Raw genomic sequence first — 19006 nt, forward strand, 5'->3', positions numbered from 1 at the left:
TTAATTGTATTATAATTTCTACAGAACAAAAACATTTTCTTGAATTTCTCATGTATTGTATTAAATTTCAATCTGAAATGCATGACAAAGAGCACTGAAACCATCAGTAACTGAAACACAAATGCAATGTGTATCTTTAACCTGAAGATCCAGACCTCAAGTACTGTACCACATTATGAAGCTAGACAAGCTCACCTGAGTAGCAGCGGACTGACAGGAAGAGGACGATGACGACGAGACAACAGGAATGTCAGACTGTACAGCAGCCACAGTGGTAGCGGGTGTGAAAATCAGCTGTACAGACAGAAAACCAAAAAAATACCCTAAGACAAAAGAACATGTCCCACACACAATGTATAGCAGGCAAGAGAGACTGAAATCTGTGACAGAAAGACAATGCAGTTTAGGATTATCTCCTAAGCAAAAGGTTTTACATGACAAAGAGAAGTTTCTGATAATAGAGAACTCAAAAAAAAAAATCATAAACATTTTTAAAACAGCTCATGACTCTGATGAGTAGAAAAATAAATCAGTGCTTAAAAAAGAAAATATATTTTGGTGACATGAAATCCTCAGACCAAGTTTTATCCCAAATAAACTATTGTACTTAAATTTTTCCCAACTCAAAACTACTGTGATAGGATTCCTAAAATGAAAAGTTAAAATAGACAACTAAAGTCACTATTTTGGGACTCAAATGAAATTTCAGTGAGAAACATGAACAGAAATACAAAAAGTTTTTCCAGTTCTATTTACCACAGGAATAACTATGCCACAGTCTACACTACAAATGTGTCATTCAGCTACAAAGGATCTATAGGACAAACCTAAGTTGCTCTTGATTTTAAAACTATTTGAAAAGAAATATTCATTGTAAACGTAAATGCTACAACATGTCAAAATTCAACAAGAGCCTGCAAAAAAGCTTCACATCAAAAAAAAAAAGGTGGGGGGGAAGACACACTCAATCTATTTACTCATCACTCTCTCTTTAAAAATTTTTTTTCAATATCAAAACAAATGCCATTAATTTCTAAGGCAAACAATCTACTCAGATTATCTAATTCAACTCAGTAAATTAAGACAGTTGTTTCAAAGAATGTGTATATACTCTATTTCAAAACTGTATCAAGAGTTATTCATTGCTGTTTAAATTTAAATGACCAATTAAGTGCTTTTTTAAACTTCAGTTCTTTAGTATACTAAATTTAAGTGAATTCAACAACAAAGTAAAACTTTCACAAAAAAGTAACTTCCAGTATGAACAGCCTGAAGATACTAACTAAAGAGAAGATACTCCATTTAGTCTGAACCATATGAAATTTTAGAGGTCAAAAATGGTCAAGGAGCAACAATTTCAAACAGTTCAAGCTAACTTTAAAGCATATTATTAGTTAAATAAGATGTCATGGGGGAAAAAAATCCAGAAATAGCATAATATTTATTGAATAATCTGAGACTAAAAGGTGGGTTGTGCCATTACTTCCTGTTAGAATTATGACTATAAACTTTCTTTGCAATTTTAGGTGGAGAACTGGGGATCCAGAGATATATTTGCAATGGACAAAAAAATATATAAGTAAATACGTATTAGGGCCAAAACTTTTGTCTAGCCCCCTGTAAAGACATCAAATACAATAAATGTCAACCAATTTCTACATTCCTTAAAGAAGCTCAGAAATTAAACTGGGAAATCAGTAGCTACCCAAATACAGAGTAACCAAATTAATATTTCTATATTTAAGAAAGATCAAAGTGAGCATTAGAACACAAATAATCTTGTAGAATTTGAGATGGGAATAACCAAAGCTAAAAGTCATCTGGGAAATTATCAGGATCTCCAATCCAGATTTCAGAAGATCCCAGGATATAAATTCTAACTTACAGAATTGATACAGAATCTCTTATTAGCTTCCCAATGTTGATAAATATTATTGATACCAAGTAGGCCTACTAATTAAAAGTAGAATTTTTCATGACATAAATGTACAAAAGCTGAGCAAACATACACAAAAAACTGTTAAACATTTCTTAAATATTAAATATGTCTCTTACTGCATAAAATCAGAAAACATTTTGATCTCTCAAGTCCTAAACACTGAAAAAATCTGGTAGCTCATATCTTACCATTTGAGCTCGGAGATACATTTGAGCTTGGCTTGCCGTTAGGGTAGGGGAAGTACTCCCTAGTAACATAGTCTGTTGTGTAATACTGCCGCTGGTAGAACTGGAAGCCTGAGAACGGCTTATTAACTGTGCAGGTGTAGGAGAAGTAGAGAGGTTGATCTAAGGAAGAAAACATATTAGGTCATAGGCTTCCGTTTCTTGCTTTGATGTTAATGAATTTCACCAAGCAGCAGTAAGGCAATCAATGGTATAAACTGTGGCTAAGGAACCTAAAAGAGGAGCCTTCACCTTTGACAGACTCCCTCACTTCTTTAGGCAACTTTTGCTCATATGCAAACAATAGCATGGACTGGTAAGTAATCAGGACAATTTTTAAGGATATCCACAATATGCTTCAACAAGACTTATAGTATCTTAAAATATCATTTCGACTACCTCCCCCAAATTAGAGCTAATGTTCCATTATTTTAATATTCCACATTATAACAAAACAGTCTATCAACAGTTGACACTATTTTGTTGTACTCTTCACATTTTGAGGGGCTTGTGAAGTGAACAAATATTAAAACAGATGATCCATTCATATACATAAAAACACACATGTAACAGATAATTAAAGTTTTGACTCAAAAGCTCTCAGAGCAGAAGAAAATACAATTGCTATCTGTCAAACAGATAAAAATCCAGAATACTGGCTACGAAATTAAATTATAAACACTACTTTAAATTTTAAAATTGTTGTTAAAGAATATACTAATGCATAGTTGATCCTAGAAGGATATATAAAAAACTGGTAACTGGTTGTATCTGTGAAGGGAAACTGGAGTGGGGTAAGTAGGAGAACAGGGCAAGGGAAAACATGTATATCCTTTTTTATCTTTCCAATTTCAGTATTACCCATTTTAGCAATAAATAATATTTTTAAAGAGACAGTAACATAACCCAACCTCAAATCCTTTTTGTGGAACAAAGCAGAGAATAAATTTAAAGAAGTTTATTTAGACTTCTGATTTAAGCAACAAGGCAGACTGGACTAACACATCCATGTGCCCAAATACACTCACTAAATGCTAGATCAATATGAAAAATCAGAATATATAGCTGAGCTCAAAAGGGGAGAGGGGAGAGGGAAATTCCCAGGTGCCAGAAAAGAAGAAACTCAAAGCCAGAGATAAAAGTTCCAGCTGACACCAAGGCAGTCTACATGGGTATAATGGGCCTACAGACACAGAAGACCCAACTTTGAGCCTACTTCAGGGGAGTACTATACCTATTTTGAGCCAAGATCCTGAAAAGAACTGTTCATTATGTGAAAAAAAGAGCTGGAAAAGCTCCACCCATACACTCCGAGAAGCAGCAAGGAAGCTTGCATCTGCCCTGCTCCCACTGGACTGGGAGAGAGGCACCTTTGTGAATCAGAACTCCAGGCTTTTTACTACATAGGGGTATAGAGTCCAAATTTACACTCCCTACATGGTTCCATAATCCATCCCAAGACCCTAGCATTTGAACTAGTTCAGGACATTTGTTCAACTGAATAGTGACTAGAGGAAGCTGAGGTAAGGCCACATAGGAGGAAATCTGTACTATATCTGCAACTTCCTATGAGTCTATAATTATTTAAAAATAAAAAGTTTTTAAAAAACTATAGTGGGTACACAAGAGTTGCTTATCTAATTCACTAATGTATCTGTATCTTTTAAGCATTTCATAATTTTAACAAAATATTTAAATCCTACTACCCAAAGCAGTCTACAAATTCAATGCAATCCCTATCAAAATATCAATGACATTCTTCACAGAAATAGAAAAACCAGTCCTAAAATTCATGTAGAACCACAGAAGACCCCAAACAGCCAGAGCAATCCTGAGCAAAAAGAACAGAGCTGGAGGCATTACACTATCTGATTTCAAAACATACTAAAAAACTATAGTAATCAAAACAGCCTTGTGTTTTCTCTCTCACCCTCTCTTGCCTTCCTGTCTTCTGTCATGGGATGAAACATCAAGAAGGCTCTTGCCAGATACTGGCCCCTCAATCTTAAACCTCTCAGCTTCCGGAACTGTGACCCAATAAATTCCTTTTCATTATAAATTACCCAGTTTCAGGTATTTTGCTATAGCAGCACAAAACAGAGTAAGACAGCCAGCATGAAGAAGATAGAATGGCAAGACAAAGAATTTGTTGCCAACTTTCCCAAGAAGCTTATGGTGTAGAGAAGCTCCACGCTTGCCCTCATGAAATCCTCAGACCATCATGCCCAGTCTAGCTACTACAAGATGAGAGATCACATGAAGAAGAACCCAGTCAACAGCCAAAATAATTTGTGAGGGAAGCCATCTTGAGCCATCCAACTCCAGTCAAGGCATCAGTTATGGCACCCAAGCCAGAGAAAGGGTAAGAAAGAAATACCTGATTTTCCCTATCCTTATCCTTCTACCTTCCCTCAGAGCCTCCAGTTAGTGCCTCCTTTTTCCTCCAGTGCCTCCATTTGGTCTAATCAAATGAAGCTAGCTGATAGAGGACCCTGCAAATGCAGCCTTCAAAATGAAGAACTGGAGAAACAGGCCCAGTATCAGCACAGTTGATTAAGCAAATGAAAAGTAAGCATGAAGTGGGGAGAAAACCAGAAGGTTTAGTCCTCTGCTGTGGCCATGGAAAAGGGAAAGAAGCTTATGAAGAAGATAGACAGATCAGCCAGACAGGTTGGAGTAGCAATAATCCAGTGTTGGTTTGAAATAAAAAATGAGAGGATTAAAGGAAGAAGAAAAAGTCTGATAAATGGTGTAAAATAATGCAGAGACTTCAAAGAGGGCAATTGGCAAGAGACAGTTTTCTTGGGTGGCATGCATTCATTAGTGACCCAAGAGCAGCCTGTAAACATATATTAATTTTTCCTCCCAAACTGTGGTTAGAAAATCCTCAGAGGTTTATGAAAGTGTCACAGGGATTTATCATTAAAAATGGCAATGATACCTGGGGGGGGAGGGGGGGGAAGCCTGGTAAGGCATAAAAACAGACACATGAACCACAGAACTGAATAGAAAACCCAGAAATAAATCCATGTATGCATCTATAGCCAAATGATTTTTATAAAGGAACTAAGAACATACGTTGGGGAAAGGACAGCTCTTCAACAAATGGTGCTGGGAAAACTGGATATCCATATGCAGAAAAAATAAACTAGAACCCTATCTTTCACTATAGACCACAATCAACTCAAAAAGGACTAAACACTTAAATATAAGACCTGAAACTATAAAAATACCAGAAGAAAAACATAGGGGAAACACTCCAAGACATTAGTCTGGGCAGAAATTTTATGGAGACGACTTCTGAAGTACAGGCAACAAAAGCAAAAATAGACAAATAGAACATACATCAAACTAAAAATTTGCTGCACAGCAAAGGAAACAGTCAACAGAGTACAGAGGCAACTGGCAGAATGGGAGAAAATATTTTCAAACTATTCATCTTACAAGTGATTAATATCTAGAATATACAACTTAAACAATGCAACAGCAAAAAAAAAAAAACAAGCCTCTAATAACCTGATTTTAAAATGGGCAAATGACTTGAATAGACATTTCTAAAAAGAAGACATACAAATGGCCAACAGTTACATGAAAAAGTGCTCAGTATCACTAATAATCAGGGTAATGCAAATCAAAATCACAATGAGATATCATCTCACCCCAGTTAGAATGGCTATTATCAAAAAGACAAAAAAAAACCCAAATGCTGAGAGGATGCAGAGAAAAGGGAACTCATACACTGTTGGCAACTAGCACACTGTTGGAAAACAGATATACTTGCTAATTGGCTGCCTGTCCATAACTGGCAACCAAAGAAACTCATCCCTGAGGTCAGGGTTAGACTCTCTTTTATAACCCAATTTCAGGCAATCACAATATATCCTAAAGTGACTCTCTGCATTACAGATAATACACTTGCAGTAATCAGGACTTAACATATATTATGTATTATATATTCTACTTGATGTTTATAACTCCTACCATTCATCTTTCAACAAATATTACATGCCTACTGTGTGATGGGTATGTGTATTATTTGCAATATTTTTTATTTTAATATTTTTATAACTATTTAAGAAACCCTGAAAGAATCTTAGATAAACATCTAAACCACTGATTCTCAAACTTCTTTTTTAATAATACCCTTCCTTCAAGCACAATCTTGTTCAGAACTTGACATTCAAACAGATCACAGAACTGTTACAGCTAGCTAAAGCTTAAGGTAAAGCCCAGAGCCCAAACTGTGTTAGGCTGCCATAACAAAATACCACAAACTGGGTGGCTTAAACAACAGAAATTTATTCCTCACAGTTCTAGAGGATGGGAAGTCCAAAAATTAATGTGCCAGCTGATTCGGTTTCTGGTTAGGGCTCTCTTCCTGGTTAGCCAAGGGCCATCTTCTCACTGTATCCTCACATGGTGGAGCGATCACTGGTGTCTCTTACTCTTTTATAAGGACACCAGTTCTATCCGATCATGGTTCCACACTATAGCCTCATTTAACTTTAATCACCTCCTCAAAGGCCCTATCTCTAACACAGTCATATGGGTTATGGCTTCAACATATGAATTTTGGGAGGACACAATTCAGATTCTTCTCCTTGATCCAGATCCAGAGACATATAGATGAAATGACTAAAAAACATCTGATTAGACAATGTAATTTTATAGAAAATTGGAGTTCAAGGAGGTTAAATGATTTGTCCTAAGTCACATCACTGGTCAGTCACAGAATTTAAGATTAAAACCCAGGTCTCTTATCTCCTCTATTCTACCAAACTTTCTCTCATGATAAACCACAAACAGTAGTGAAGTCATCAGATACTCTTGTGACTTGAATTTTCAATGAGCTGCATGAGACATCCATCATTAATCACCATACCTCTACATTTAACTCCAAACTCATATATCCAGTACCTAATCAACATCTAGAGGTTGGTGTCTAATACACATCACAAACTTAACATGTCCAGAACTGAACTCGTGATTTTCTTCTCCAACACCTGCTTTAGCTATTCCATGCTTCCAGATGTCTGGCTCAAAACATTACGGAGTTGTCCTTTACTCCTCACCTTTCCTCACATCTTTTCTTCAATCCACCAGCATATCCTGTTAGCTCTCCTTTCAAAAGATATCCAAATTTCTAAAATAAAATGCTCAAGAAAAAAACATATTCAGAATCTAGTTAACCACCTTTACCATCACCCTCATAGTCCAAGCCGCAAATATCTTAAACTTTGATTTTTGCAAGAATCCACTTAACTGGTCTCCATGCTTCTGTCTTTCCCCCTAGAGACTACTCTCAACATTGTAGTTAAAGCCTGTGTGAGATCATGCCACTTCCCTACTGAAGTAGTTCTCCAATAGATTCCCAACTGCTGCTGAGTGAAACTCAAAGGTCTTATAATCACCTCATGATTAAGATTACACTTACCTCTCCAACATATCTAATCCACACTCCCACTCTCTCATTCCACACCAGCCACACTGCCCTTTCTGTTCCTGAAGCCTGTCTGCCTCCCTCACCCCCCTTCAAATGCCATCATTATTAACAAGGATTTCCCTGCTCATCCTAACTAAAAGAGCAAATTCCCCAACCCAATTCCCTTCCTTGCTTTACTTTTCTTCTTAGCATATACCACCATCTGACATACTTGTTTACTATCTGTCTATTCCTAGCTCCATGACAACAGAGATTTTTGTTTGTAGTGTTACTGTACCCAGCACCAAAAAGGATGTTTGGCACATAATAAATGCTCAAAGAATATTTGGTGAATGAATAAGTGAATGCATGAATGAAAAGAAATACAACTAACTGGGCTTCAAAAACACATCTTGTCTAGCACGATAACTAGAAAGCTATCAAGAACAAGTTTTTTCCCCTTTTGAGAAAATAGTATAGTGAATTAAAGTCTGAACATCTGGGATTAACGTAGATTCCAGGGCCAAAAAGCAGCCAGAAAAGGGAATGAGGTCCAAGCAGCCCTTGAGTCATTTAGAGACTTATGACCGTAGTTTCTAGCCATATAATCCTTTCCAGCTACAATGCCCAACTACTCAGAAGAGAAAGTACATAAAGAATATGATGGCACTTCACTTATATTAAAACAAACAAAATTAACCATAGGCCTATCTATTTACATTTATGTATAGAAATGCATAGTAATAAGATAAGCTTCACACAAAACTTTGTCAGGGCAAATGGGACTACTGAAGGGGGATGGTCACTTTTACTCTGCACATGTGTATTGTCTATCTCTTAGACAACCAGAGTATATTCATGTTTTATTTAGGCAATATAAAATTTATAAAATAAAGCTCTTCAACTTCCTTCCTCAGAGGTAACCACTGATAACAGTTTGTTGTGCATCATTACAGATTTTCTGCCTAATAATCAGACAAATACATAGATATAACTTTTTAAAAATAAGTTAAATGACAGGAATTCTGTTTCCAGAAAGATGGAATAGATGTACTTTTCCCAATTCCTCCCACTAAGTACAACTAAAAACGCTGGATGTTACATATAAAATAAACATAAGAAGACCCCAAAAACTGGAGAAGAGCAGACTGGCTAGAAACCTCAGAACCCAGTGAACAACATGGTGGTGAGTTCCCTGGGTTTTCTTCTTGTCTCATGTAACCTTAACCTGGAGCTAAAGAAGCCAGTAACCCAGAAACACCAACACGAGCGAGTAAACAGAAAAACCCCAATAAAATCCTGCTCTTTTTAGCCAAAGGACCAGGAAAGGGACAGCTTAGTGACACAGACAATAATTACTCTATTCCAGCCAAACACTACAGAACAAACTGTGGCCCCACCCATGCCTGTAAAAAACTAGACTTCTACCCCATCAGGGTGTAACAAATCACCCTGATCCTTCTGATCCCTCCAATGGGTTAGTGTCAGAGAAGGCCAGATAGAGACCCAAGACTTGTCTCCCACCCAAATAGTAATAAACCATCACCACCATTCCCATGCACCTTGTGGTATCAGTAGAGACCATGCAGGGAGCAGTAACAAGTCATGCCTATTCTTTCCAGCCAGGGAGGCTTTGGTGGAGGCTTAGTGAGGAGCCACAACTTCCACCCCAGCTGAGCAATTGTGAGGAGCATCCCATGGGTGTCAAGGGAGGCCAACTGGGGAACCTGGACTTCTAACCCATATGGCAGTAAGGAGGTAGCACACCCTCTAACTCAGAAGAAACCAGCCAAAACAGAAAATTTAAATAAAATGCACAGTCACACAACATAATACTAAAAATGTCCAGGTTTCAATCAAAAATCACTCATCATACCAAGAACCAGGAAAATCTCAAACTGAATGAAAAAGACAACAGGTGCCATCACTAAGATGACAGAGATATTAAAATTATCTGATAAAGATTATAGAAAGTCTTAGCAAAGAAACAGAAGATACAAAGAAGAACCAAGTGGAAATTTTAGAATTGAAAAATAACCAAAATAAAATAAGTCAAATGAGATCACACTATGCATTCTTGCTTTTTTCACTTAATACATAATGGAAATCTGTGTCTCCTGTAAACAAATATACAGCATTTTTTAGTAGCTATAGTATTCTACTGTATGATTTAAATATCATTCATTTGGGCCGAGCCCGTGGCGCACTCGGGAGAGTGCAGCACTGGGAGCGTGGCGACGCTCCCGCCGCGGGTTCGGATCCTATATAGGAATGTCCGGTGCGCTCACTGGCTGAGTGCCGGTCATGAAAAAAAAGACAAAAAAAAAAATTAATAAATAATAAATAAATAAATAAATAAATATCATTCATTTAACTAACCCACAATTAATGGACACTAACATTGTTTAAATTTTCACTATTGTAAACCATGCCTATGTGCATAATTACCTATGTCATTTTTAATATCACTAAAAGTTAGAGTGCTATGTGAAAGGGCATGAACATTTTAAATTTTCACCCACAATGTCAAATAAACCTCCAGAAAAGTTGTACTGATTTACATTTCCACTACTAGTGTGTGAGTGTACCTACTTTTTCACTTCCTTGCCAACAATGAGTACTATCTAAATGGTTTTCCTTGTTTTCTAATGTGAGGGGTGAAAATGGTACGTCATTGTTATTTTACATACACTTCTTTATTATAAAAATGGCAAATATATTTTCATGTGTTTAAAACACAAAAATAGTTTTTCTTTTAAAAATTACCAATTAAGGTCCTTTGTAAATTATCATTGTTTACCTTACTACTTTAAAAGAGCCTTCGGTATTTTAGAGATACAAGCCATTCAACATATGTGGTGCAAATATATTTTCTCCTATTTTGTTTTTTAACTTTGCTTTATATGTATATATATTTTTTGCAGCAGCAGCAGTTTTTAATTGGTTTAGATTTCATTTTAGAAAATCAAATTTAACTAAATCTTAGCACCATTTAATTGAAGTACTGAAGATATCAACCTAAAGGTTCAGTCCCAACTACTTTTAGAGCCAAACAATCATTAAATTACCACCCTCACTACTGATAATAGTCTAGAAAAGTCATCCTATTCTAATTAGGGGAAAGAAGTGAATGCTAGCACCCACTAGTTACCTATACATTCAATTAACAATAGCCTTCTCTATAAACCATATACATCGTTTCACCATGTTGTATGATTGAACTTTTGACTTGCGTTTTTAATAATATTCCATTTCCCCACTGGGATCCCAGTCCTATTCTAAACCCCAACCTATTTGGCTGGTTACTTGACAGCCTACCTTGTAACCCTTTTTTGTCCTGGGGGCTGGACCGTTCCCCATGGTTTCACTGTTATCTGTAAAGCTACCTCAAAATAACCAAAACACTGAAAACTATTAGACTACCATCTGACAGCTCAAATCACTTTCAAGATATTTGTTACCATGCTCTGCCCCTCTTTTGGATACTGACCTAAATTTACTAAGCTACCTTGGGCATTATAATTTGTACTGTTAATCAACTCACTTAAGTAATAGCTCAACTGGAATAGTAAATAAAACAAATGTAATGTATTATTCCTTTTTTTACTGGGCATCTGCTCTCCCTACTTACTTCTTTCCCCCCCAACCAGCCATTCACAGCTTCTAGCATTTTCATGGTACAATGCTGCCTGGTTTATAAGTAAGATTAACAATGTGATAAAAAGAATAAGTGCAATCACTGGAATTGTAATTTCTGTGAATGTCACATACATAAAAATCATAAGATAAACAGTTTAAAAGTAATCTTTTAATAACATGAAAAAGAAAATCAAGAGCACATATCTATACACATATATCCTAATGTTATTCCAGTAATTCACAGAATAAAGAATTTGTCCATAATTTCTTTAACCCACAAAATGTTTACCTTTTTTCCTTGACTACCATCATATTAATTAAAGACATCTGACATCAATAACCATAACTATAGCATTAATGCTTAGTGCTAGATTTTGTTACTTAATTTTTCATTTTCTTCAGTCTAACATCTTCAAGTCATAAGTAATTTTTTAAATCAAATTTTGTTCATACTCCAGGATACTTCATGCTAAAAAAGAATTTTTTAAATTAGAAATGTCAGACTAATAGCTAGAAAAGTAACTATATGCCAGCCACAATGTGTATTTTGCAAACACCATATCCTTAGCTAAAAAATACAGTGGAAGTTCATCTTCAAATCCTTAACATACTGGAAACCATAGTCTATTGGAGTCCATTTTACAAAGTATTAAAGTACTGCCATCCTGGAACAGGAAAAAATTTCTATAAAGGACATAAATAGGATAACTCAATTCTCAACCACAACCAATTCTGCCCCGAGGAGATATTTTTGGTTGTCACACTTGGAGAAGGAAGAGGGCCATAGCCTGCTGGTATCTAACAGGTAGAGGAAGAGATGCTTCTAAAAATTTTATAATGCACATGACAGCCCCACCAAAACAAAGAATTATCTGGCCCACAATGTCTACAGTAACGACATTGAGAAACCTGGGACAACCAATGAAATTAGAAGATGAACTGTACTGTGTCAATCCTAAATTTTCTGAATTTAATAATTTCCCTATGGCTTCATAAAGGAATGACCTTGTTCTTAGTAAATACATATCAGAGTATTTAGGAATGAAGGAACATGTTTCAACTTACCCACAAATCATTCAGAAAAAAATAATAATGTAGAGAAAAAGAATTCATGATTAAGCAATGGGACAAAATGCTAACAATTGGAGAATCTGAATAGAGGGCAAACAAAATTTTCTTACTAGTCTTGTAACTTTAAATTATACCAAAATAAAAGGTATTACCATGCCTGGAAATTTCTTTTATCCTTGCACAATTTCCCAGTATATTTGTGCAAAACAGCTTTCTTTTATTCCTTTCTCAAAATAAATTACCCTTTCTTGAATGGATACTTGCAAATTTCACCCAGGTAACGCAAGTAAGTTGAAAAGTACAATTTCTAAAATGTGAACCGCACAAAGCTAGAAACATTTAGATGTCTACCTGGAGATGTGACATTACTGTATCATAGTAAATGCATGGCCAATTCTCCTGCACTGTATATTTCAGGCTTTCAATCACACTGAAAACGAAAATCATTTATAATCACATAAGATCTGAACATAGCAATGGAAAAGGATGTATAAGAAATAAGACAAAAAGATTTTTAAAAATCAGATTTTCAGTTCTGAATTCCTGAACCTTATCATTTCTATTTCTACATACTTATTACTTAAATAGCATTCAACCAATATACAATAAGATCTTCATAAATAGTAACAGTTTACTTTTGGAAAGCAATAATTAAAATTTTTAACTCCTGGAAAAAATTTAGGGTACTTACAGATGTCTGGGACATACTTGATTGTTGTGTGACACTTCCTGTGGGGGATGTAGATGGTCTTCCACTGGACAAACTTGCCTAAAATAATAAGACTATTATAATATGCCTGTAAAAACCTGAAGTTAAAAACTTTCTGGTACCAGGATAACAAAACCACAATAAAAGTCGAGAGTTCTACATATGAAACAACTCATTTTACAGTCAATGTGAGTTAAGCTTTCGCCAAACACATTTGAAAAAACAAAAAAAGCAGCAGCTAAATGGTGAAAATAAGGAACCCCAAGAATAATCTTATTTTATTAGCTGCACTCATTGTTAGTTTCACTCTACAGGTCTCTGTCATCACTGAAGTGAAATCGCCACTCCAACGTTATGAAAAAGAAACAGGAGCTACATCACGAGCCAGTGGGTTTCAGTTTCCTAACTGGTATCATGAACATGATGTTATTCAAAATTACACTACTAAGAAGTAGCAACAGCTGAGGATCTGTTGATAACAGAAATAAACCTTTTTCAGGTTCAGTCAACTGAGATCCTCCTCTGGTGAGGAGAGTTAAGATTAAATCTCACAGTTTTATTTAAATAGACAGTACAATAATAATGGAAATCTTTTTTAAGACAGAAGCATTTAATCATAAAATCATCCTGTTATCAGTAGGAATGATACAATTGGATTTTAGAAAGGTACACATACATATTTTTGTACAGAAAATTTCTGGAGAGATACATATTAAACTGTTACAGTGGCCACCTCTGAAGAGTGGCAAACAGTGATAGGCGTGGAAAACGAATACCTCTACTTTATTTACCTCTTTTTAAAAAATTTACTTCTTACAGACAATGTAACACTGATTATTTTTAATGAATATAATTATTTTCATAATACAAACTTTATTTATGGTTAAAATATAATTCATGTAACCCTAAGTATTCACTGTTGTACCTAGAATTTTATACAAAATCATGCCATTAGCATAGCATGTCTCTAATTTGGATAAAAAGTGGTGAGATAAAAGCTATCCACAGAGTACCATATAAAACACATCCATTTTTTTTCCTCAATTAACTTTTATTTGGCAGTTTATCAATGTATTTCCTTCAGGAAAAATAATCACAGTACACCTGAGAACTCTGAAATAATGCCCAATGTATTTATTTTCAGTAATTATCTGCAGATAATGTAAACTTTGGCCTCATAAATTCTTAATTAACTTCAGTCTCACCTGAACGGCAGCAAGGCTCTGAAGCTGGGAGCTGCTTAAATGCTGCTGCTGAAGAGCGGCCGTATGCAGCATTAAGTGCTGCTGTTGAGCTGCATACATTTGCTGAAGGTACTGAGCAGCTGAGCTCGGGGGGCGATGCAACGCCTGTTGAATTACCTGTGATAAGTTAATTGAACCAATGTCAAAACATAATCTCAACCTTTATCTTAACCATAAAAGTATTAAAAAAGTGGCAGTTTAAAATTTCACCACTTTAATACTCAGTGTTATCAAGCTTATTAACATATAACTCTGCTAGTTACAAATCACTAGGGTTCACTAATTTGTACAAATTAAAATTACCCACTAGAGATAATTCACAAAGAAGAAAGGGCCAAATAAGCATTTGAAAAGACCTTCAGTCTCACTAGTCAAAAACTTACAAATTAAAACAAGAGGGCTGGCCAGTTAGCTCACTTGGTTAGAGCAAGGTGCTGATAAAACCAAGGGGTTCAGATCCCCATACCCATACCCACCAAAAAAAAAAAAAAAGATTCTAATAAAACAAGATACTATTTTCCAACTTTCACATGGATAAAGATTTAAAAGACTACTACTACTAACTGGGGAAATAAGATACTCCCATACCGCTGGTAAAAATTTAAGTTGGCATAACCACTTTGCATAAAAGTTGGCAGAATTCAGAGCTTGCGTGTGGAGAGGAATACTTTTACCATGAAGCCATTACAAATGGTAACAGATCAGTGCTGTCCAAAACAGTAGTCACTAGCCACGTGTATCTACTGAGCACTTAAAATGTGGCTAATGCAATTAAGGAATTGAATTTTTAATTTCAACTGAATTTTAATTTTAACATAAATAGCCACATGTAGCTAGTGGCTACTATATTGAACATTACATATATAGACATATATCTATTAACAAAAAATATCCCAAATATAGTACTAGGCAAGAAAAGCAAGCTACAAAATAGCATATAGAGTAAGACACAATTTTTGTATTAAAATATTTGAAAGAATATTCAAGAAAACATTCAAAGACTACTGATGGGTAGCTAGATTAGAGGCAACTTTAGCTTCTGGTTTGTACTTTTCTATAAATGTCTGAAAATCTTACAATGAGTAGGCATTATATTAATAATCATATAAAATTACAAAGCTATTTCTTTTTTAGAAAATTACTCAATTTTTAAAAATATTTTTAAATGTTTTTTAAATGTCAGATTCCTTGTTTTAATTGTTTCAACACAGAACAAAACTATTCTTGGTAAAAAAAATTCCTGCAAAAGTGTTACTATGAATATTTACTGGTAAAATGTAAAATCTGAGCCTGAAACTTCCTAAACGGATAAATGTAGAAAACTCAAGTATTGGGCCGACCCCGTGGCGCACTCGGGAGAGTGCGGCGCTGGGAGCACTGCAGCGCTCCCGCCGCGGGTTCAGATCCTGTATAGGGATGGCCAGCGTGCTTGGTGCGGCCGGTCACAAAAAAAAAAAAAAAAAGAAAAGAAAAAAAAAAGAAAACTCAAGTATTCTAATAAGACCACAGAAAAATCCTGTATCTGTCCAAAAGCTATGTAAGACATCTGCAACCACATCCCAAAGTCACATCATGCCCGCTGTAACTCTGAAACTGCACAGAACCCTAATCTCAGCATTAAACCACAGAGTTTTCAAAAGTTAAGGGAGTAACAGAGCCACAATCCTACAGCTTGAGGGGGTAAGTCATCTTGAATCACAAAGCCATGTATCTTTTATCCAAATTTCAAGAAAGCATATTTCCATGTATTGTTTACCTTCATGTGCTCATATCTCATCTCTCAAACTCTAGACTCCTATTCCTCCTACAAACTCTTGTCACAAAAATCAAAGTCGGCTTTTGACCCCTAGTTGCAGGGGACTGTAGAGCAGCATTAAGTGATTCAGAATTACTTTTTTGGTCAGATAAATCTATACATGTTCTTTTACTTCCATAACAAAATTCTGAAATCAAACTGAAGTAACAAATAAATAATCTATTTGACATGTTTGTCAGAGTGGAGTAATTTTTTCTGTTGTCAGCGCTGTCTTTCATTACCATTCAATGCTACACTCATAGCACTGAGTAAGTGCAAGTTAAAGATACAGCATGCCGCTTGTATTTTTATCCTTTTACAGGAACAAAAGGTAAAGAGAATTCACAGGACTGAAAAAGAAAGCTGAAGATTAAAGAACTGCTTAGGTAGTTCAATAAATACAGACTTGATTACATTTTAACAGTAGCAATTCTACGATAAGCACTAGAGTTAGTTCTATTTGTGAGATATATCTACATTTACAAATCTCCAGTAACACTTTATTTTTTATTAATACATCCAGTTTAAGTGAAAACTAGTGAACAAAATGTCATATTAAAATATCACATCATCTGTATGCTCAAAGATCTAGATACTTCTCTCTCTGTCTCTTGCCTCAGAGAAAGGTGAACAACACTAAAAGCATCCTGCATTCCAGTCTGAATTTCTGCTGAACTGGCTAGGCCTCCACCAATTGATTCCACTCCACAGTGACGTCAAAAAACCAAATCCTAAACCACAGAACAGTTAAATAGCCATTATACTGGTATATCCACCACAGAAAAATGGAGCAGAGGGAGGACTATATCTCAGTTAAGTTGTTTTCAGGGTAGAATGCAATTACAAGGATTCTAGAGAAAGAAAGCAGGTATAAGAAAAAAATCAGAACTCACAGTGTGGTTAAGGGCACAAACTCTGATGTCAGAGAATCTACTAGCTATGTGCTTTAAAAAAAGTTATTTAGTCTATTTAAAACATTGGTTTTCCATCCATAAAATGGCAATAACAAAAGTATCTACTTTATTGAAGTGTGGTGAGAGTTAAACAAGATAATCCATGTAAAGCATTTCTTAAATGCTTGGGACATAACAATTGTTCAATAGATAGTAGCTATTATTATTTATTGGGTACACATGTGCCCACACAGTTCTAGATGCTTCATTTAATCCTCATATAACTAATGAAGCAGGTAGTCTCATACTCATTTTACAGCTTCCTGAGACTCAAGGAGATTATGTCTCTTACCCAAGGCTACATAGCTACTAATGATAATGAAAATCAAAGGTCATATCAGACTGCAATGCCCATGACCTTTTTATACAATACCATACTGCTTCAACCTTCATTATTATAAAGGTTAACTAAGCAAACTTTACTTTCTCTACTAATTGACTGAGCTTAAGATTCTCCCTAGCTAAATATTCCCTTATCCCTCTGCCGCTAAGAGCTTTAGAATGGATCCTGCTGCCTAGGGTTCTTAGGCCACCTGGGTTTAAAATGAACCTCTTAACATATCTACAGACCAGAACAGATCTCCCTAAGTCTATATTTTGGATTCAAACAAAAAATAGCTCAGGAAAAACCTAGAGCTATTCTGCATGTTACGGCTCTAACTTCAGTGTCTTTACTTTGTAACAGTACCTAGAGACCTTCCAATTATAATTTTCCTGACACATAGTCTTATCATCTACATGCTGATAAATGTAAGCCCTGTCAATACTGTGATTATTAAATAACTTTGTTGGCTGTTTCACATATTAATTCTAACTGTACATTTGAGGATGTGAAACAATACTTGCATCTGTCTTAAGCAAAAAGTAACACATCCTAACTCTTAGTCTACTCATTATTATAGCTGAAATACCTGTACAGCATGTCGGTCTGAACCACTGTAGACAGAAATCTGTGGTTGCTGCATTCGAGAGGAGGAAGTAGTGATGGTAGTGGTTGTGGTACTATTGGTTGTTGTCGACACAGAAGATGTTCCAGGGTTTGGTTCACTATCCATAGCTGTACTGTGGTCCTTAAATCTGGCAGGTAACACAAAGGGTTTCTATTGGTAAAATTATTATCTTATGAACTTTAAAGAATATTCATTCCAAAGAAATAATAAGCAATAGTCTAAATTCCTAGGAAGATCCTAATAAAATACAGCTAGCACATAGTCACACCATAAACACTTACAAGGGAAAAATGCTTCACATATATTAAGCATATTTAATAGTTAATACCTACCAAATTTGAATTCAAATGATTCAGGATACGTGACTCAGATAAAGTCTGGCCTAAAGTTTATCTTTACATTATTGAGAGATGATGAGGGTTTGAAACCATAATAGATGATGAGAAAATACTAACTTACGTGGGAAAATCAATTTAAGCAATATCAGAGTACTTTAAAACATTCCTTTACATTCTTTTGACCATACAAATTACAAATTAAATCATTCTTACCTATACATTAAAACAGAATGCCTAAGGACTTATGTTAACTTAATTTTGGTTACCATACATACTTCACTTAAAAAACACATTCTCTTAAAAAGTAAGTTAACTTATAAAAAAATAATTTTAACTCACACTGGCTTTTCCCCTAATTAGTCTACAGCATTGTCCATATTACTTCTAATAACTGAGTGTTACTTATATGCAGGTTACTAGGGAAATAGAGAAGCAGCTGACAGCAACTTCTCATATCTCCACAAAATCTCTTTTTCACAAAGAATTGCTCCAAATTTTGAAAACAGCATCATTATGTCACTTTCCTCACATGTGGACAGTAAAGTACATTTTTGTGCCACGCTGTCTCATCTTTTCCCTCCAATATTACAATCTTTCTTCACTTGTGTTATGGTACAAAATTCCACTAAATACAAAAACCGTATTTGAATAAATTCATACACTTAAGTCAATTCTAAGGGCCTCAATTTTTTTGTTTGTTTGTTTTTGTTTTGGCAGCTGGC

The 19006-nt window shown here is 35.3% G+C and overlaps 1 protein-coding gene across 5 annotated transcripts in view; it reads right to left on the minus strand.

Annotated features, from left to right (window-relative positions):
- PHC3 (polyhomeotic homolog 3) overlaps positions 1-19006 on the minus strand; it is a 61354-nt gene that overhangs the window by 40669 nt on the left and 1679 nt on the right. For all 5 annotated transcript variants that reach the window (XR_010023624.1, XM_063097270.1, XM_063097264.1 and 2 more), the window contains exons 2-6: positions 17908-18073; positions 14210-14365; positions 12987-13064; positions 2128-2286; positions 196-294 (exon numbers count right to left, since the gene is read on the minus strand). Coding sequence is in view for 4 of the 5 variants with exons in the window: in XM_063097270.1 (XP_062953340.1) it covers positions 196-294; positions 2128-2286; positions 12987-13064; positions 14210-14365; positions 17908-18073 (658 nt within the window). In the remaining variant the exon portion in view is untranslated. The remainder of the gene's footprint in view (positions 1-195; positions 295-2127; positions 2287-12986; positions 13065-14209; positions 14366-17907; positions 18074-19006) is intronic.

This window comes from Cynocephalus volans, chromosome 1 (genome assembly GCF_027409185.1).
Source record: "Cynocephalus volans isolate mCynVol1 chromosome 1, mCynVol1.pri, whole genome shotgun sequence".
Lineage (NCBI taxonomy): Eukaryota > Metazoa > Chordata > Mammalia > Dermoptera > Cynocephalidae > Cynocephalus > Cynocephalus volans.